Below are 22,161 nucleotides of genomic sequence, written 5' to 3'. Positions count from 1 at the left end.
AGATATAATCAGGGAGAGGTGGTCCCTCCCAATAAGCCATCTCCAATGTTATGGAACTAGTCACTATGGTTGATGCATTTAATTTTGGCTTAACATATTATTTAAATTCAGAAGCTGATTTTGCCATGGTGTAGTATGTAGCATGACACAGAGAAGCCTTAGGAGCTGCTAGCTTTCTTTCTGGAGGGTGGGGGCACAAAGAAATTAGCATTCAGTCATGTTAACTTCCACTTAAGTACAACTGTCAGCCTTCTCTGTTGGAACTAAAGCCAAAGGCAAAATACTGATATGCAGGCAAATTTAAGAAAGCAAGTTGTAACTGCCTCCCTCTGTTGGCTGCTTTCATCAGATGTATCCCTAATGCAAAACAGGTGTCCTTGAAATAATGGGGTACCTGTCTCCTAAAATGAATTTATGTGACCTCCCCCCATGAATAAAACTAAGAATTCCATTGGACAAAAAATAAAACTTGCACTTTTAACCATTCAGAAGATACTGTCAGTGGAACTCTTCCAAAAAGTTTGTATGCAGTGAATCGCTACTCTCTGGATATTTTTATTAATTGCTGGTTATGATGGGAGATTATTATTTCCTTAAGGATATTTTATTTCTGTTTATTCTGGATATATTATGTTATTTATCTTGAATAACTAAACAAACAAAAATATTTAATCTGTAGCAGTTTTCAAAGTCAACAGTGGCAAATTAATGGAAGTTTTGACTGTCCTTCTGTTACACATGGAAGCGCCCCCCCCCCCCAAGAAGCCTGAAGTGCATTCTGCCCAAGCTCCCACTTGACTAAAGGGGCATCACCAGGCCTGAAGAAAATTTTGACACCCCTCCTAAAATGCTTATGACCTCCCTACAGGTCATGACCAGGGCTGGATAAAGGCCAGCTGATTCCCTAAGCACAACCCAACAGTGGTCCCCTTGACAGAAACAAAATAAATGTAATACCTGACTATTAAACTTTCAAATTTTAGTCATTCAACACGCCAAAGCAAACATTTTTAACAATGCAGATCAAAGTCAAACACGGCACAAAAGGACAATTATGAAAAAAAAATCCACTAAAGTAGATCATGGTGGTGAAAGAATTAAGGACACAAGAATCAGGGGAAAAAACTTTCCTTGGTGCCCTAAACCCCTGCTTATTTTGTTCAATAATTAATGGCTGCCAGTTTGAGAAGCCCTGATGTATTCCCAAAGTTATGATTCCAGAAGCAAACATTTGCAGGCGCATGCCTCACTGGCATAAAAGCAATTGGATCAGACTGTTCCATGCCAGGATCCAAGAAGTTCATTATCCCAAAGAATGAGTACTGTTGGCATGTACTGTTTTTTCTTGGTCCAACTTTAAACTAACCAGGAGCAACTATGCTTCACTGAATTGGCAGAAACAGAAGGCGCACTGGAGGGAGAAGAAAGTGACTTAACAGAGAGAAGGACGGATGCAATGTTTGAGTGGAAAATCATCAGCACAACAATAGATTAGGGAAAGGTATCCTTTAATGGGTTTGTGATTTTTCTTAGAACCCTACAGTCCATTAGTTGGAGTCAAACACAAAATGTGATTCAGAGCCCATTAATGGCTTAGAAAAGTGAGCCTGCACTCACTTTCCAAAAGTTCCATCAAAACATTCAAACTAGCTATTCTTAATTTATTATAGAGCTGTGGAATGGAGCCTGCTTACTAACCAGACTGTATCTAGCAGCCCAGTAACTCATGTCCTTAACAATGTAAAGTTTATATGATTGGAACCACGTATATTTTCTTTTCCCATGTCCTTAATTCTCTTTTAACTATACAGAAATCATTTTAATAACGGCATCACATGTCTGTGCTGCATGTAAGTGGAGTTGCCAAATATTTTGCATGTCTTCACAGTCAGAAGGTCCTGAATAGTCAAGCTATTCCCATTTGATTCCTGAACTGCCAGTGATCCCAAAGTACTTTGTCCAAGATCTTCATTATTAAGAATATGACTTCCTTCTCCTTTTGGATTATGACAAATGCATTTGGGATTAAGACAAGGCTTGCCAAGCAATCTGCAAAATGCAACAAGCTACCTGGATTCATAGATATGTTAGTCTGAGCTAAACCTCCCAAATACCAACTCTTAAAACCCCACTAGCACACAGTGAGAAATTCAGGGTTGTCAAACTGAGTGTGAAAGTGAGGAAGAAATTTAAGTTACATTGTATATCATTTACTTATTTCAGTTTCTAGGAAATCACCTTTGCTTCACTACTCATTCTGTTGAATGAATTTTGGCCTTTCCTTGGAAAGTCCCTGCACCCATATTTTATACGGGGAGGAGAGTGGCTGAGAGTGGGGAAGCACTTGCCTGGAGTCCAATTCTGACCTGATACTTTTGCAGAAAGATTAAGAATACATTCCAAACAAACTCATCTCATTTCAGGACACATACCGGTAAGAAAGGGACATGGTGGCTCAGTGGGTTAGGACACTGAGCACGTCGATCAGAAGGTTGGCAGTTTGGCAGGTCAAATCCCGAGTGCCGCATAACAGAGTAAGCGCCTATTACTCATTCCAGCTTCTGCCAACCTAGCAGTTCAAAAGCATGTAAAAATGCAAGTAGAAAAATAGGGACCACTAAGGTGGGAAGGTAACAACGTTCCGTGCGCCTTTGGCGTCTAGTCATGCCAGCCATATGACCACAGAGACGTCCTCGGACAAGCACTGGCTCTTCGGCTTTGAAACGGAGATGAGCACCGGCCCCTAGAGTTGGAAACAACTAGCACGCATGTGCGGGGGAACCTTTACCTTACCGGTAGGAAGGCCTTTTTTATATATAACCTAATACAGCAGCTTTTATTTATGGGAAAGCTGATGATATGCAACACTCCTTAAGTCCACAAGGTCTATTCTTGCCTTTTTTTTTCAATTTTTGCCAAATTAAGTTTTTTGGTGCCCTTCAAAGCAGCAGCTCTCCACTGCCGAGCCATGAGGGCTTAGGAAAGCGCCTCTAATAAATGGAAGCCAAAGACCGAGGCAGCCTTAAATCGAGGGACTGGATTTAGGCAGCGCCTGTATTGTGAGACTTGGGGAAGCCGTAGCACGCCCTCTTCCGGCCTCTGGCTCCGAACACAACTGCAACGGCAAAGCTCTTTAAAACGAACTGCCTACTTTGATCCCAGTGGGGAACCTGAAAACTCTTGCATTCCTGACATAGCATCAGCCTCTTGCGCAGCCCAGCCTCTTTCTGCTCGGCTCTACTTGCAGCTGGAGGAGGCAGGCGCTGCGCGCAGTCGTCTTCCTTCCAGCAGGGGCGGACACAGGCAGGCACTTCTGGGCAAGGAAGCTAGGCTTCCCTGCACGCACGTACACACATTCACACACACACACACACACACACACACACAGAGAGAGAGAGAGAGAGAGAGAGAGAGAGAGAGAGAGAGAGAGAGAGAGAGAGAGAGAGACTTACATTCCCTCAGTTGCCCAGGACAGCAAGCAGCACGAACGGCGGCGTTGGCCGGGCTCGAACGGACCTTTTCTCTTCGGCGCTCTGCAGCCAGGAAAAAGATCAAACCGTGCGGCAGAGTCACCGGGCCACTCCGGCTGCTATGGTTGGGTAAGTTCCTCGCCGCTGGAGGCTTGGTCCGGAGGGACAAGAGACGCCTGTGACATATGCCGCGCGGCTTGAAGGAGAGCGGCTACAAGCAGAGACCCTTTTCTCCCTGCTTCTCGCTGGAGCGTCGGGTAAAGCGATGCCCCTTCCAGGTTGGACACCCCCTTTTAGGAATTATGGCCGTTTTGCTCATTCTGATATTGGTGGCCGGAGCAGAGCGGCGAGCCCAAAGCGTTGGTTATTACTTTTTGTTTCTCCCTTTATCTCGCGGCCTAAAAATCTCCCTTAGGCATCTTTTTACCGGTATAACCCCTTTTCCCCGTTCGCTTTCCCTGCAACTTTTATTAAACGGCCCTCCGTTCCCTGTGCAGTTGTGCTCCAGTCGCTCGCAAAATGACACTACTAACGTTTCGAAATCTTCGTCGGTGGGGAGCGCAGCAGTATACGGGCTGCTGTTCTTTGCGACGGGCGGGTAGGGTGAGTAGGTGGGTAGGAGCGGTTTGCTGGCAATGCAGGTGCTGGGAGAGTTCTAGCCCGCGAGCGGTAGCCTTGGCTTTGTCTTGCCTGCCGCTGCCCGATGCTTCGCGTTCTCACTTAGCAGGAATGTTAATTGCAATCCAAACCCCTGTGATGTCAGCGCAGAAATATTTGGAAAACAAAGAGCGGGCAGGGAAACTCGAAAGACGGCGCAGATGGCAATCTGCTGAGCGCGCGGCGAGTGAGCGCTCTCTCTCCGTTGCGTTTGGACTGGGAGGGAGGAGAGGTAGAAGCCAAACCTTCGCCATTTCCTCCACTCTCCGCTTTTAGCCATTTCTAGGGAAATTGGCAGAAGGTTCAGTGATGGGTTCATAAGAAGCTGTTGAGGAGGGAGAAGCGAGGCGTTGAGGAAAGCATACTTGGGATTGTAACCTAAGACGAAGTTAGGGGGGGGGGTTTGCTCCTTGTATCAGCCTTATTTGCAGGGTGATGAGTCGGAACTTTCCTTTCTTTGGGCTGTTAGTGCGTACGTTATGAAGATTCACGGAGCATTTAATTTTTGTCCTTGGCTTGCTGCAAAAATGTCTCAGGAATGTGTTGCTTTAATAGAACTCGTGTCAGATAGTTTTCTGGGAAGCTTTGCAGAAATGTTTCTTGTTTCAGAACGGCCTACGTTTAAAATCTCTTTTCTGAAGAGTAATGATTAATATATCTGCAAAAGAAATGCAATAGTGCCGATCAGACAATCCATTTCTTTCAAAAATCATTTTTAAACAAGATGATAGTTCTGTAGCATAATTTTATAAAATGAAGAGTTCAGCCTCACTCCAATTCGTTGACTCCTATTTGTTTCCCCAGAATAGCACTATTTCCAAATAGTTTAACTATGGTTACCTATTTTGCTTTTTGTATGGTCCCCTTATTCTTTAGCACCAGCATTGCAGAATATAAAATCCGGTTAAAAACAGTGCCTTTAGGCATATGCAGAGTTCCTTTCTCTAATTCCACCCAAAGGCAGGGCTCTAAATTGGACATTAGGGTTAATTTTCAGCAGTGGATATCTTGTAGAAATCAACTTTGGCTACTGTGCAACAGCAATATTGTCTTAGTTTTGACATCTTTTATTTAAAGGATATGAACATTGAATCAGATCTTATACAGTTTTTGTTTTGCTTTTCATCTTGGATTGGAATAAAATCAGATGCAAAGAAAAGGATTTTAACTACTTACTGGAATGAGATTGAATAGCCCTTGTGAACTGAGGAAGGTTTTTCAAAGCACTCACCAAGAATTTTACTACTTGAGTTGTATCTTGTTTTAATAGGGCTATCCAGATAACCTCTGAGACATTCCTGGAGAATGTCATCAAGCTCCATTTTTTATAGTTAAGCATTGTTTCAGATTTAGTGCAACTGATTTACTGGGTAAAATATTGGATATGGTGAAGGTTGAGTAAGTGGGGCTTCAGTTCCTGACGGTATTTATTGGCCTAATCACCCACAGCCTATTTCAGTTCCTGATGGTATTTATTGGCCTAATCACCCACAGCCTATTTCATATGATTGTTGCATGGAAAAACAACATTTTAAAAGAGCACTTCCATATGCACTGTCCAATTAATTTTTGCTTCACACTTCCACAAAATGCCTCCAGAAGCTGTGAATGCTCCAACACTGAAAGTTTTTAAGAAGAGACTAGATAGCCATTTATCTGAAATGGTATAGGGTTTCCTGCCCGAGCAGGACACTTCCTCCATCATCATCATCATCATCATCATCATCATCATCATCATCATCAGTCCTTATAGAGAGAATTTATAAGAATCCCTGAAAGTAGATTCCACTTAAATGTGTACTTTATTTTCAATGTAAGCATTTGGACTGGCTTACAGCAAACCTAAATGAATGAATTGAATAAAACCCAACAAATAAACACATGTTAATATATTTTCTCATTATATCCTTGTGGCCATAAGCTAGAAAGCCTTTGAGAAACTTCTACATTGGGTCTTTTTCTCTAAAGCAATTGTTGTACAGATTGCCTCCCCCAGTCTGGCCCTTCCACATTTGTTGGGCTACAGAGCCAATCAAATGTGTTGAGTGTTGTCCATATTGGCTGGGAGTGACAGGAATTATGGTCAAGGATGTCTGGAAAACACCACATTGCAAAAGACTGTTTAAAAAGATACAGAATTGGAATGTAGTGGTCTTGTTCAATGAATTTATTACACTATGCAACCTCATGACTTTTTTTTTCTCCCTTTGCAGGGTCATTTGGCCGGACAGTGGCTGTTAGTTTCCAGAAACAGATTTTGTTTGTTTGCTGTTTTGGTGCATTCAGAAAGCACTAGGAAAGAACCAGTTAGCTGAGAATGAGGACAGCTGAGGATTCCTCTGGAACTGTCCTTCACCGCCTGATCCAAGAGCAGCTGAGGTATGGCAATCTTACCGAGAATCGTACACTCCTAGCCATACAGCAGCAGGCCTTACGAGGAGGAGGAAGCAGTGGGAGCCCACAGTCCTCCCTTGAGAGTCTCACACAGGATGAGAGCCAGATGGTTCAGCAATCAACACGACAAGAACCCCAGGGCCAGGAGCACCATGCTGACCACCTCTACCTGGAGAATAACATGTACCAGTTCTACCATCCTCAACATAAGGGAGAAGAGCTTCCCACCTATGAGGAGGCCAAAGCTCAGTCTCAGTATTATGCCACAGGACAACATGTTGGAGCCACCTTGTCTGGAGCGCCTCTAGAAGGAGGACAGCGCAGGACCTATGCTTCTGACATTAACAGCAAACCGCAGGATGAGCCACTGAAAGAGCTGAAACATGGTCATGTGCGGTCACTCAGTGAGCAGCTCCTGCAGGTGTCCCTGGAAAGGAATGGGACTCAAGCACAGAACCACATGAGTTCCTCTCACAGCTACCCTCAACTTTCCAGGCACCACCAACTCTGTCTCTCTAGAGGAAAGTCCTCTGAAGCATCAGAGTCCCATGGTCCTCCTCCAGAATATCCTTATATAATCCCTTCACAGGAGGCATCAGAAAGTTACCTTTCTGACCCCAGGCAGCACTACAGAGAAGGTCCAGGATTTCAACATCCTGAAGTCAGGTAACTTTGTATTAGCTTTATATTACTTTGCTTATGCTGAAAGTTGGAATTTCACAGGATACTTTTCAAAGGATTGTGTTCTAGTTAACTCATTATTTGATTTAAACCTGGTCCTTTCCATCTTGTCAGAAAGCACCTTTTTTCCCCCAAAGAGAAATTATCATGGATGGTTATTACCCTAAGTGGAGATGTATGGAATTAAACTCTTGTATCCTGTTTCAATTTTAGCTCCTCCTCTTCCCTCAACTTTACCTTTCCTTGTGGAAGAAGATTTGTGTTTGATTTGTGTTTGTTTCTTTTGGCTTTGTAAAGAGATTCTGTTAATTTTAGGGCAGATTGGGCACACAACTACCATGAACAATGTGAGAAAGAATTGGCATTCACTGTTGTCCAAAGATAAAGAAGCAACTAGTTCAGATAGTATGGGAAAATGTAAAGGAGTAATAGCAGACATGCCTTATTCTTCCAAGCTTTATAAAAGAGGCACAAAGGCCATTTGATTCTGGTTTGGGAGGGGATAGTTCAGGATTCCATTTCATCATCCAGTTCACTCTTACAAAAATGTAGAGGAAGAATCAGAGTTGAACCTCTTGTGTAACTTAGGAAGCTTATCTGAACATCCTATCTCATTAGCATGTAATTCTCTTCCTAAGTTCATGAATTGTGCAGCAACCAATGGCTGAGAATGCTGAGGGCCAATCTTGGACATTGCTTGTTTTTTTTTAAATTGGCCCATAAAGAACATTCCTATTTGCTTAGAATATCAGAGCTTTACAGCTGGTTTTGAGTGGCATTTACAAGTACTTTCACAACTGCCTGCCACCATTGTGACTTACTGAGAATGAAGGGGGAATTGAAACATATTTTCTGGCTGGAGACAACCTCTAGCGAATACTGGCAGGAAGAGATAATGCTGGAGGCAGGAAATTGGCTCTTTCCTGGGAACAAAAGAAGGTGGGGGGCAGTTGTGTGTTAAAAGGAAGATGTATATATTCTTATTTGCTTTAGGATCACTTCACAAGAATTGTCTGAATAACTGCATCAGAGGAGCCTTAGTCAGATGAGGCTATGTCTTCTCAGGAAGAACTTTCCCCTTTGTGCACAAGAATGGCATCCATGTTTAAATTTGCTGCTACCTGCATAGCAGTTTAATCATAAGAGCAGGAGGAGAGGGAACTCTAAACCAACTTGTTTGTTTATACATTTGAACATTCTAGAATTTTATGGATCTTGGAGTTAGTCAAGTGGGATCATGGTAGCCATTAATTTTGATTAAATATTTATGAAACTTTACTGTGGAGTTATAGCAATCAATAGAAAACTGAGTGAGGAAAGTGTTCACAGAATACACAAACACATATGTTTGATAAGGTTTTGGCTGAATGCAATGTAAAAACCTCGAATGTGGGTTTATAGTTTAGCATAATATGTGACTAATCAGAGGTGGGTTTGTTTTTTTTTAAATGGAGAAAATGAAAGCATGGCATAGCAGTGTTGAACAAAACACTGAATTAAGGATTAAAGTGCAAATAATAAACTGGATAACGTTGGTTGTACCATGGAATCCATGCTTTATGAAACCAGATTTATGTTTTTCTCAAAATCAGGAGCTTTTATGCAAATAGTAATCAAAAATGCTGCACTGCCAATCTTATTAGCGGATAACTGGAATTTAAAGCAGTCTTGAATGGTTTACCCACTCTAGGCTACCATATCTAGACTGGAAAAATGTGGATGACACCAGAGGGTAGCAAAGAGATACCCTAATTACCATCTAGTGGTTGTCCAGACTTTTGCAGCAGATGTGGAAATCTTAACCCAATCTTCTATGTTCTAAAACTTTCCTAGTTTAGTTAGCGAAACAGTGTTCAGCTAACAAATATTGAAGGTGTAGAGTTTTTAAAGCCCAGTGTATTTAAATTGTTCATATGGCTGACCCATATACTTGAGCTTTGCTACATACAGGGCTGGGGCCTTCCTTTTAGAAAGTACTTATCTTTAATTTCTTCATCTTTTAATTTTTTAGGATGATGCAAAATCCGATGTCCCAAGCTTTCTTGCCACAACAGGCTGCTCTGTGCCATAACCATCTGGGATCACTCACTTCAGCTGGTGTGGCAGCTTTGATGGCAACTCAGGCTGCTTCTACTAGTAACCACTTGTCCCAAATAGAAGCTGTGTTGATGGAGAATAAGAAGTTGTTAAGAGAGAATGAGACATTGCAAAGGGAAAATGAGTTGTTGCGGAGGGAACTGGAGAGCTACAATGAAAAGGCCAACCGGATACAAAAGGTAAAGACCAAGCATAGCTCTACTTTAGCCAACCTATCTAATCAAAATATATGCAAACCAATACAGATTTTGTCATGGAAGATGAAACTATTGCAGTCAAGGACAAATTCATAGTCATAATTAAACTTTATAAAATTTAAATCCTTATTCAGTGTGAGAAAAGGATATCTGTTGACATTCTCTCATCTATCTTGGCAACAAGAGTGGAGAATCTGGTTTTAAGTTATCCAACTGTAGGAAAACTTGGTTGATGGGCCAAAGCAGGTCTTTTCAGGTTAATAAGCATGTTTGGAATTTTGAGAGCATATTGCAGAATATTTCACAATAATTTACATGCGATGCAGCAGCATGTTCATTACTATCACCATTTTCTTTGGGATTTTTGTATTCTGAACAGATTGGCATAATTACAAAGCACTGAATTTGAAAAGAGCCATCCACCATTTTTGTCTTCTAAGAATCTTTATGGGGCCTTTGTTGCAGAATGCCTATTTGGAAATAAAGAAAATGCTAGAAATGATATACTGCTTTATATTATGTCAGCTTCCATTTTTAAAGTTTGATTGGTGTTACATTCCCACACCATTTAGATGGAATTGCTCATTATAAGTTTGTGTTATACAACAGTTATAATTGTTATACATTGCACATAAGTACACAAAGCAGGCCTTTTGGAGTTCAGAAACCAGAAATGGCACATAGAAAACAGTATTTTATCAGGACACAATAATTGGTCTTTCTAATCCCAATATATTATTTCATATTCAATGAAGGCATGCAAGGTCAGTGGTGAAAGTTGATTCATGGGTCCCAAACAAGTACTCATGTTATGAGTGGTAAAATTATCCATTCCAGTAGTGAGGGCCATTAAATAAAAAACATATGCAGCATTTTCTGCTACTTGAACATCAAGTATGATAATTTTAATGATTATCTGTCTGATTTTTTTTAAAAAAGAAGCATATGAAGTCCATTTTGAAGTAGCAATTCACTAGTTACAATAAGCTACAATTTCCATAGTTTATTGAAGAAGCCACTGTTCACATGTAACACTTAGCCATAAATCATGGTTTACAAATCCCAATAACTGGGTTCACTCATTCTGCTAAGCAAAACAAAATAAAGTTCTGGCATGGTAATTCAGATAAGCTTTAACTGACAGCACAAAATTATGGATCAACAACATGACGGCCACTAAACCTCCCCCCCAGCACCACTGTTTCCATACAATTAAAATAATAGTGCTGAGATCTTCCAAAATCTTGCCTCAAACTTTCATGCAGTCTCTTGTGAGATTGTTCTTTGTTGTACTTTCTTGCATACAGCTATCATGTAAGAGCCCTTTGTGAGATCTAGGGAAACTGAAAAGATTGCTTACCTCTGTTCTGTTCTATTACTCTGTGATTTGTTTTGGCTTGGAGTTACCTGTGAATCCAGCTATTGTGTTTGGAACAATCATGATGTTCACTGGAAGAGCAGAGGGCTCATCATAGTGCTTCATAGAGCTTTGCTTTCAGCAACATTTCCCCAGATGCTCTCCTTTTTGCCTTTGGTTTCCCAGAAACAGCTGTCCTGAAAACCATCTCCTTTAATACTTTTAAACAGCTGTGGAGCACAAGCTAACAGGACCCAACTGATCTTAAGCTGAAGCAGTTGTTGAGTGGAGAGAGAAAAGAGTCTATTCACCTCCTCTGCTAACAGTTGTGCTCTCTTGTTATCTGGCCCTCCCTCCTGGGCTCTTGGTGGGCAAGACACAGAAGCTTTTGTGCAGAAACACACAAGGAGAGGCTGTGGCAGCCTAGCTTCAGCCAAGGGCAAGAATACTCTTCTTGAAGCCATTGGGTTATTTGGGGGAGGGTCTGGCATGTGCCAGGGCTGCATGCCAGTTGGAAGTAAGGAAGAATAGGGCAGATGTGTCGGGGCAAAAAAGAGGGAAAACCCCACAGCAAATCCTCAAGTATTCTAATAGAACAGTCTAATATGATTTAGGTCAGGGGTCCCCAACTCCCGGTCTGTGGACCAGTACCGGGCCGTGGCATGCCAGCAACTGGTCCGCACAAACAAGCAAAGCCCCAACCACAAGATGCAGGCAGCACACAAAACCAAACACCCTCCAGTCCGTGGAAAAACCTTTCTCCATGGAACCAGTCCCTGGTGCCCAAAAGGTTGGGAACCTCTGATTTAGGTCATAAATTGTAAACACAGAATGTGATGATTTTACTGTCTACTGCTTCACAACTTTAGGATCATTTTAGCCTGGTTCATATTATCGACTTCCTTGAATAGCAGAAAGATGCAACCGCCATTGCTTGTTTATAGTTTTTGTAATGAATATCGTTGCTGTTATCCAGCAGGTCTCAAACCCAACTCAAAACAGGCTGAGAAATATATTGGATAGGTAGTGAATGGTGTAAAATGAAAAAAAGAGCAATGATACATTGGAATTTGAGAAACCAGAATAACATAATTGGCTTATTTAAATTATCTTGAAGGAGATGGCAGTGATGCTGACTTAGCCTTTGGATGATTGTTTTAATCCTCCTTAAAGCTTTTAAATTGTTTTAAATACTAATGTGTTTTCTCACTAAGGTTTTTATGTCAGTTTTATACATTTCCTCATAACCACTTGCATGTTGTATATACTGTATATATACACACTAGATGTAATAAAAACACTATTTATAAAATACTATTTTTAATAAAAAATCATTATAGTAATATTTTAGCATTAGTACACAGCCTATATTTTGGTCTAGTAATAGAAAATGTTGGAAATGATGGCTGACCCCTGAATAAATTATTTAGAACTTAAATATGAAAACAATGGCTTGGGAGAGTGATAACATCAAGAAACGTCTAACTATTACAGTGGTTCTTGAACTGAAGATTACTGCTTTCAGTTTCATTTTCAGATAGTGAGTTTTGAATTTTAAAAAATGTTTAATTTGTATTCCAGTGCAATTTTAAAGTTCAGTTGTTGAGGAAATACTCATTACTATACAGGTAGTCGTTGACTTACAACCACAATTTAGCCCAAAATTTCTGTTGCTAAGTGAAACATTTGTTAACTGAATTTTGCCCCATTGTACTACCTTTCTTGCCACAGCTGTTAAGTGAATCACTGCAGTTAGTAACCCGGTTGTTAAGTGAAGCTGGCTTCCCCATTGACTTTGCTTGTCAGAAGGTCGCAAAAGGGGATCACATGACCCCGGGACACTGCAATCATCATAAATATGAGTCACTTGCATTTGAATTTTGGTTACAGAATGTTGGGGATGCTGCAACAGCCATAAGTGTGAGAAATGGTCATAAGTCACTTTTTTCAGTGCCGTTATAACTTTGAATGGTCACTAAATGAACTATTGTAAGTCAAAGACTACCTGTAATTTATGGATTTTATTATGCAGATATATTTTAACCCAAATGTTCTGGTTTTCATACTTAGCTGGAAAGCGAAATTCAACAAATTTCAGAAGATTATGAAAATCTAATGAAAGCATCATTAAAAAGAGAAGCCTTGGAGAAAACCATGAGAAACAAAAAGGATGGGGAAATGAGGAGGTTGCAAGACTTCAATTGGGATCTCAAAGGTAAGGCAATTTTGAAAGGTCAAATTCTAAATTTGGGTGATGTGCGTTGTGAGTCAGAAAGATGTTTGTTGTGTTTGAAATTTCTGGTCTCAGATACTTTACAACTACCCTATATGCCATTTAACACAATCGGGCTAGGATGTATTCAGGTTCATATCACTACAGCCATTGATTCAGTAGCCACTGAGACTCAGATTGGTGCATCTGCTGTTGCAGGTGGCTTTTCTTCCTCTTTAGCGGTAAGATTGTGCTTATGCATTGGAGGAAAAGAGTTGACCGTCACTGCCCACTGGCATAATGGTTAGTGGTGATCGGAATTAAAAGGCAGGTTGTGACCGAGAGGTGAGGGGGGAGCTTGTTGACAGTTTTTCAAAATCACTTTTGAACTGAATCATTTAGCTTGAAAGCTTCCAAAAAGTTATCTAGTTATTTTTCAGACTGTAAATCTTATAAAGCTCTTGGAATCCAGAAAAATATTGTTCTTATTTAAACTTCTAAGTAATAAAGCACTTATTTCTAAAGCAATATTTGTACCATTATTAGCAGCTGTGCTCTCCAACTATGTTAGCACAATAGCACCTTTGGCAAGTGACAAATAAGTGTGCCCTTCTAGAAAGCCATGAATATTTGAACACTGAAATATGTTCTAACCGTGACTTTTATTTCATAGAACGATTAGAGTCTGCAAACAAACAATTGGCCAACCGAGCACAGGAAAACCAAGAAGGAAGCCAAGGGACTATGGCAAAACTTGTTGCTCAAAGTAAGCCTCTTGAAAACCTTTTGCTATTTCAACTGTATTTCTACTCCACATGTGCCCTTCTGATAGTATACTGCTGCATAATCTCTAGTTCTTCATTTGCATTTGAATGTTCTATTCCTTGTATCTGTGCTTCAAACAAGCTGGGAAGAAGATAAGTCTGTGGTCCCTTTAAGATTGAAAAGGAGGCGGATCCTCCTTTGGAAGCTTTTTGCCATTCCCCTGAGGAGGCCAAGTTATTCTTGGCACTTAAACTAGAGCCATTAATCACAGCAACCATCAGTGTGATCTGGATTCTTTGCATTCCAATGGCTGTTCTGGCTGTTCCAGCACACAAGCTATACTCCCTCCCCTCAAAGTCTGAGGTCCAAGATGCTGCTGTTCTGGATTTTTGAAAAGAGGGTTTGTTGCCAAAGCATGAGAATTGGCCTGGTGATGGGGGTTGAAGTTGGCAGGGAATGTACTTACACTCAACTTTTGCCCATCCAGTTCAAGAAGCCACCTCTCTCCTTCCAGAAAATTAGCCTTGCTTCCTTGCAAGAAGTAGCTCTCTTCCTGGCCTTGTAAATACAGCAGTGGGAAACAGTAATCCCTTACATAATTACTCAGAAAAACTCTGCTTTTCACTTAGGCAGCCATCCTGTTGTTTAAAATTAGAATCTCCATTTATTATTTGAAGGGTTATGACTTTTCTGTCTGCTTCATTAGAATGGCTCTCCCTCTTGATCGTTTCAGCAAATCATGAATAAGTGGTAGAGTATGCATCATGTCCTTATCATTTTAGCTTCCACATATAATTATTGTGGCAGTTTGGCCACCACACTTTGGTCTCTTGAAAATGAGGAAAACTTACAAATAATGCTAGAGTTTTTCTGAGAATGGGGTAAAGCAGTTTGGTGCCCTCTGCAGAGCCATGAATGAAACTGCTAGAGATAGTCATGCTTCCCTAACCTTTGGTGTAGGATAGGGTAAGAGGAAGGAAATGACATAGATTACCAGATATGTAGGGCATAAAATATATTCCTCTATAGCAATGGCAGAGAATCTGTGGCTTTCATATATTCCCATATTCCAATACCTGTTATTGCTAGCCAATAAGACCAATGATTCAGGATGATACAAATCGTAATCCAATGTCATCTGGAAAGGTACAGAATTCTTGTATCTGTTCTACATGAGCATGGTTTTCAACTTCCCAAAAATTCTTTATCTTACCTTGTTGGGCCCCAGCTATGATCACATCATGGAAAACCATGGCATGAAGCATGAGCTAAGAAATAATAGGAACATTGTGTAAGTTCAAAGTACTATGGCACAATGGTGTGTGATTTTTCCTCTTGAGTCTGGCAGTTTCCTAAGTGTGAGCCCTGTGTAACCCTGTCATGGAATTATTTAAATAGACAACAGATTATTGAAAATGAAGGCAATACCCATTTCTCTTCTAAAAACTTAGGAACTGGACTTAGTGTGTTACAATTAAAAATTATCTTTAAGGATACTCTGTCAGAAATACGGTTTTCCCTTGACTACAAAGTGTACATAGCTGTGATTTATGGCAAACTTCCTCTTTGTTTTGTCTTCAGACTATGAATATCAGCAAGAAAGGGAAAAGTTACAGCGGGAAATTGCACGTCTTCATGGCACTAATGAAGATCAACATCGGCGGGCTGAACTATTGGAGCAGGCTCTGAGCAGTGCTCAAGCCCGCACTGTTAAAATGGAAGATGAGCTGCAGAAGAAACGAGCTTATGTAGAGAAAGTAGAACGGTTGCAACAGGCCCTGGGCCAGCTCCAGGCTGCGTGTGAAAAGCGTGAGCAATTGGAACTGCGTCTCCGGACCCGCTTAGAGCAGGAGCTGAAGATACTACGGGCTCAGCAGGTAAGAGAAGAACCAAGTAATAATGGCAAAAAGAATATTCTGGTTACTCAGTTTGGAAAGCAGTTTGGAAAGTTTGGAGCGACCACATACTGATGGATTTTTGTCCTATTTTATCTCCTTACTAAAGACCTATTGATTTTACTGTCCATTAACTTAGGAAGAATGTATCTCTAGAATGCTCAAGTAGTATTACCTCAAGCCCAATAATAGAAGAATGTTTGTGGAACAAGTCTAAACAACATTATGAAAGATATATTTCCTCTTCTGTCCTTTTACACAACTAATCAATGTAATGACCTAAGAATTTGTGGATGCAAGTATACCAAGGCTATTACGGTACTCTACATGTGGAAGTTGAATAATTTATTTGGCAATAGTTAGAAATCTGTTTATCAGTTGATCTTTTAAATTAGCATTTATTGAAATTTTGTTCATAAAATGTTAAGATTTTATGAAAGGAAGTCATACACATTATCAAGAAAAACACCTATTTGATCAGGAAATTAAATGAAAACAGTGACTGGGTGTAAAAATCAAATCTGTATTTTTTTAAAAAAATTAAAACACCTTTCAGATAAGCAGCTTTTTACTAGATTCAGATAATCCAAATTTGAGCCAGTCAGGAAAAGGTTGAGTCGCTTCAAACTGTGATGGGAAATATAAGGTATATACTCAATCTCCTGGAGAAAACTCCCTGGAATATATGCTTAATTCTTGCATGTTTCTTTTAATCTGTAATTCCCAAACTACTTCCATTGTAGCTCTATATCCCTAGGCCAAGGTGGAGCAGAAGGCAATTTATGATGTAGCAGATCTGTGGTTGATTCTAGTCAATTTTACTTCTGGAAAGAAAAGCTTTGAATCAAGCAGAAGTAATTTGCTGTGTGGAAACACCATTAGATTCTTACAGGCCAAACAAATAGCTGACTCCAGACTTCCCAATTTTTTTAAGCCTGATTTTTACTGGTAGGCTCTAGTGGAGTACAGGGGAGATGCCAGAAACGTGCCTCATCTTGGTCTGGGCCTACTATGTTAAATGCTGGAATGGACTGCTTTTGTAGAAGCACCAAACACATATTAAATCAATCTCTCTCTCCCTCTTGCTTTGCTACTCCAGAGGCAGATGGGAGCCCCAGGTGGAGGATCCTCTGAGTTGAATGCCCACATACTGTCTGAACAGCTGAGAGAAAAGGAAGAAAAAATCCTGGCCCTGGAGGCTGACATGACCAAATGGGAGCAAAAGTACCTGGAGGAGTGTACTATGCGACAGTTTGCTATGGATGCTGCTGCCACAGCTGCTGCACAACGGGACACCACCATTATCAACCACTCCCCACGCCAGTCTCCAAACAGCAGCTTTGACGAAGACCTTTTGCTTGCAAACCATAAGCATCAGGAGATGGAAAACAGGTTTGTCTTGTTAGAGAAAGTTCCAAGAGGCTTAGCCCCAGCAGAAAGAAAGACATTTGTCCTTTTCATCCTGCACTGATTTTTTTAAAAATGGCTTTCTTACCAGACAACATTCAAAAGATGCCAAAGAGAGCAGATTAACAGCAGCTTCTTTTTTGCAAAATGCAACAAGAGGGCACAGGTTAAGGGCTGCTTGGAAGAAAGGCTTTGTTGAACGGCTAGACTTTTAACATTCTGATGGATGCTCCCTACAAATTGCAATGTGGTGCTGGTGGTTTCCTTCCTTATTGTTCGTTTTCTTTCCCAGGTTAAAAGAACTTCATGCCCAAATCCTTGAGAAGGATGCAGTCATCAAGGTCCTGCAACAGCGCTCTCGGAAGGACCCCAACAAGGCTCATCAGGGCTCCCTACGACCTGCAAAATCAGTGCCATCACTGTTTGCAGCTTCTGGCATGCAATGTTGGCCAGGAAACTCTGTCAGTGGAAGTAATTCCCAGAGCAATCCAGAGAACAAGGGTAGGATTATATGGTTACATGTATTTAGATTGCAGGTTCAGTGATTCCATTTAGGAAACTGATTTTAAGAAACATGCTGGTTTTATATTTACAGTATTTGTGTTGTTTTTCCATTCCCATACCCTTACGCTTTTACCAAGTGATTTTGGCTCACTTCAGATTTTCCAAATCTATGGTTGACAAGTTCAGGGAAGTGAAACTGTGTGAGATAACAAAAATGTAACATGCTATCAGATCAACAGAGTTAGGGCAAACTGATTGGTGGATCCAGTTAAAACAGTATAGTGAAGGCAAAAACTGGTTTTAGGAAAGTTCCTTGCAAGAGTATTCCAAATGTCACATTCCTTCCAGATTGTTTTATTCTCTGAGGCCATTGGCCACTAATTAGAATCATGAATTGCTTATCTACAATTCTTTGCCTTCTCTTGGTCATTAAGAAGCCTCACTGTGGAATTTCCATCCATGTAGCCTACTTTGAGAGGCGGAATACGTATCTATATCAGTTTAGCAGGATATCTTTTTAATTATTTCCTTGTAGATGTTCATGTTAGAAATAAATAGGAGAAAATATAAAAGAGTACAATTTTCCTGTTGGTAATTAAGGGCTATCCGTAAATATTACTGATTACTTGATGGTTGAGTTCATACATTATACATAACCTTAAATGGTTTGAATGCATGTGGCTTGCATGGTTTATGACAAGATCATCGGTTATTCTGTTAGAAAATAGGCAAACCATAGTTTGCAATCTGTGGACCCTTAACAATATTAATTTTATTTTATTTTATTTTTATTTTATTTTTTGGTTCTTCAGCACTCAAGGCCTCAGCAGAAGCAACAGTCCCATCAAATTGTATCCCCTTCCACACCAAACATGGCAGCAAAGATGGAAGTACACAGACTGAAGGTTTTCCCACACATGTTCCATGTGACGAGTCCAGGTTCCATGTTGAAAAAAACAGTCATGCAGCAAGTTCCCTAGGTAAGGACCAGTTGATGAGTGAACCCATGGAGCCTGACCTTCTCTTTTAGACTTCCTAGTAGCTATATTCATAGTATACCCAGTGACCTGCCTTCTCTGCCAGAGATGCCTATGAGGGTTCACATAACTAAGAGGTGAACACAGTGCTGCCGCAGCAGGCCAAATACCAGAACTAAGATTCTTCCCATAGTGACTAATCATGAGTTTCATGCAATGGAGTATAGGCTTATCCAGGAGGAGTAGGTGGGGCTGATGTAGGAAGAGCAAGACAGACATTAAATAGTAATTTGTATGGGTGTTTAAATTCTCTGTATTCACTGTCATATTTTCTTCAACAGTAAATTCCAGAAGTGTCTGTTTACCCACTGTTTAAACAGCAATTGCTGATAGTGATTACCAGGGCCTGAACCTTAGCTTAAACCAAAGTCATGACCCTAAGAGGAGTTTCTTATATGCATAAAATTATGTTCAGAATTTATACAGAGAACTAGATTTGATCAGCCTTCTCCAATCCATGTCCCTAATAAATAACATAGTCTTGGAAATTGATTAATATTCTGCATATTTTATCAGTGATCAAGGAGTTTTTAATCAGGTTTTGATGTATTTCCCATATGTCTGCTTCATATACTATATTAGGCAGAACACTAAGATTTTCTTGGTTTTATTTTTTATTAAAAACATTTATATAGCTGCCCATCTTTCAACCAACTCAGGTTTTGATTACTGTAACGTCTGAACTCCCAACATTGATTTGCAGTCATGAATTGTGGCTTAGGATATATGAATCTGGTATTCATGGATAAGCAACATAATTTAATCCGGTTTATAACTCCAGCCAATGGGATTGTTACAGCTACAAAATCTACTTTTCAAATCTTGTCCGTAAGACAAGTTTAAGTTTAGCTTGTGGCATCAAAATGAAAAGTTTTGCTATGACAAACATTAGGGTTACAAGTGGTTTGCCTTACACCTAAGCCGAATGTATTTCCTCCAAATGTCGCTAATAACATGACCTGTTTTTCTTTGCAGAGATGTTGTCAGCTGCTAAAATTTTCGACCTGTCAGACATGGTGGAGATTCTCATCTGAGGTGTAGGAGCTCCTCTATGGATCAGACCCAGGTGCTCTTTACTGCCTTAGTGGATTTCTGCCTTCTCAGGAGACAGTAGCGGACCAAGCGCAGGAAGCCTGAGGAGCCCTTCACCAATTAGGATGCTCTGTGGAAAGCAGTACTAAAGACTTTACAAAGCAGTACTAAAGACTTTACAAGAAGAGTTGGAAGAGATCAGCAACCAGATAGTTGATTTGAGGATCTCCAACTGTGGGAGATACCCAAGTTTGGATAGTGCCTCCTAGGAAAATTGTTCTGCAGTACCCCAGACAACAACTCAGGGGCTATGAGTTGAGGTTAATGCTTACATCAAGGCAGCTGTTCCACTTTTTCCTCTGCTGCTGGTTTTTCCCAAGAGATGGGAATACAACTGGGAAGTCAAGTGGGATTTTTATGCTGCCTGGATAAGGCCCTAGATGTGGTGGCATGTTGAAGTTTGGCACTGGTAGAGGTGATATACATAATACACAAGGCTTCTGGCAGATGCCCGGACCTGAGGTGTAAACTAAAAGCAGGAGTGCCTGGTGCTGGTATGGCTAGAATTAATTTGCCATACTCTTCCCCCGACTCTGTCCACTGTTCAGTTCAGAAGCAGAGGAACTGCTGCAAATATTGGGAAGTCCAAGTGATGATCTGGAAAACGACCTATCATAGCTCTTGAGGGGAAGGGGGATCACAAAAACGATGCCGCTATTTTGTAAATATCTTCTGTAAGCCACAGTCCCCCTGTTGTGGCTCTTTCTGTTCTGTTCTAATATTTGCAGTAGATCTGCTTCATATCACAGAACTATTTTTCCCCTTTTGTTTTGTTGTCAGATTTCTTCAATATTTGCTTTCCCCCCCCTTTTTTCTTCCACTTCATATCCTGTTTGTCATGAGTTAAATATCCGCCTTTGCAGTCCTTCAGATTCCCTTTCCTTTGAAGCCATTTCCCATGATGCTTTAGACTGGAATTTCCCTACTCTTTGTTTGAGCGGCAGCCGGGAACCAGTTGTTTCTGTTTCTATCTTGCCATTGCCAAATTATCCTCTTCTAAGCTGGATACATCTCTATGTGGTGTAGCTCAGCACAGCTGTATGGGGGATGAAGGGCTTTGATGGAGAATTCCATCTGGGTCTAAAGCAAGATCACAACTGGATCTCTTACTAATAAGAATGGATGTTATTCTATTTGTAAAAAAAATGGAAAAGTGAATCAAAGCTGCATGGAGAGACAAGGCACAGTATGAGTGCAGAAGTTTGGGTTAAATTGGTGGTGTTTTGAAGTGGCTGACAGTGATAATTTTATAATTAATTAAAGGGCATTTGTGGGAATGATGTGTGTTTGAACATGGGGATGCAAAACAACGTTGGTGTCCCAAATTTGTCTTTTTCAAAAGAATCTGGAGAAAATATTTGTTAAAGGCACATCCTTTCTTTTCTTTGGAATCACTCCAGAATCTGCATTCAGCCTTCTTTGCTCTCTCCTACCTACTGACAGCTGGCTTCTGACAGTAGCCAACTCTCAAATGAGCGCATTACTTAACTCCGTCAAACCTTTTGTTTGATTTCACCATCAGACACTTTTCATCCCCTCCTCTGCTTCCTAGTTAAACATATGCATTTGCCGGACAACTGCATTGAAAAAAAAGAAAAAAAATCCCTCCATAAATGTGTAAAAATGGTATGTGGCTATTGTGTGTTGTTTACAAAGTGAAAAACAGCAAACAAAGAGTTATGAGAGAGAAGCACAGCTTAATATATTTCATATTAATATTTGGTATTCCTTTTAAAATATTTTTGTGCTGTGAACTTTTTTTCCTGCCAGACAGTGAGGGGTGTTTTTGTTTTTGGTGCATTTTAAGTTATCTTAAATATTTAAATGTAAACCTGACTGTTTCATATGCCGCCCTATACCGAGATTGCTGTAGCATTCCACTTGGTATAACAATATTTTAATAAAAATGTTGTTTAATAAGACTGAGGCTGTGTTTTGCTATGCAATGAACATTTGTGAATGGAGGATGCAAGGAGCTAAAGCACCCAAAAGCAATTGGGGTGGGTTTGACTTGAAATTACCCATGTTGAAACACTTGTACATACAGGTTTAATAAATTGTTATGATTATTACCTCCAAGGTGCAACCCTTTCTCATCTGATATTTGCTCTTGATACTGACAAGCTCACAATTGGTCATATAGCTACCGTTCAAAGTTGTACTCAAAATTTATGATCCATCCTCATATATAGTATAAGTAAGTTACGACTGCTACATACAAACACCTTCTGTGGTCAAAATGACTTCATTTCAGGCACTTGGCAACTCACTCACTGATTGTTGTGTTCCCAGTCACATGACCACAATTTGCAAGGTTTTCTTTTTGCTCTTTTCCAGCAGAAACCTCCCATCTGATATCCTGGATTTGACCACATGGTTTGCTTAACCACCATGAT

General features: G+C 40.4%; 1 protein-coding gene across 1 annotated transcript; it reads left to right on the top strand.

Annotated features, from left to right (window-relative positions):
* Nucleotides 1-3,421: 3,421 nt before the first annotated feature.
* AMOTL2 (angiomotin like 2) lies at nt 3,422-21,687 on the top strand. Its single transcript, XM_083364721.1, has 10 exons — nt 3,422-3,599; nt 6,341-7,187; nt 9,214-9,478; nt 12,924-13,068; nt 13,739-13,831; nt 15,412-15,707; nt 16,825-17,117; nt 17,425-17,633; nt 18,449-18,616; nt 19,649-21,687. Exons 2-10 carry the CDS (start codon nt 6,445-6,447, stop codon nt 19,705-19,707), a joined length of 2,271 nt encoding a protein of 756 aa, XP_083220847.1. The 5' UTR covers nt 3,422-3,599; nt 6,341-6,444; the 3' UTR covers nt 19,708-21,687.
* Nucleotides 21,688-22,161: the final 474 nt, after the last annotated feature.

The sequence above is a fragment of the Vipera ursinii genome, assembly GCF_947247035.1.
Source record: "Vipera ursinii genome assembly, chromosome: 5".
Lineage (NCBI taxonomy): Eukaryota > Metazoa > Chordata > Lepidosauria > Squamata > Viperidae > Vipera > Vipera ursinii.
Note: the sequence above shows the minus strand (reverse complement) of the source record. Positions and strands in the feature narration are given on the sequence as shown.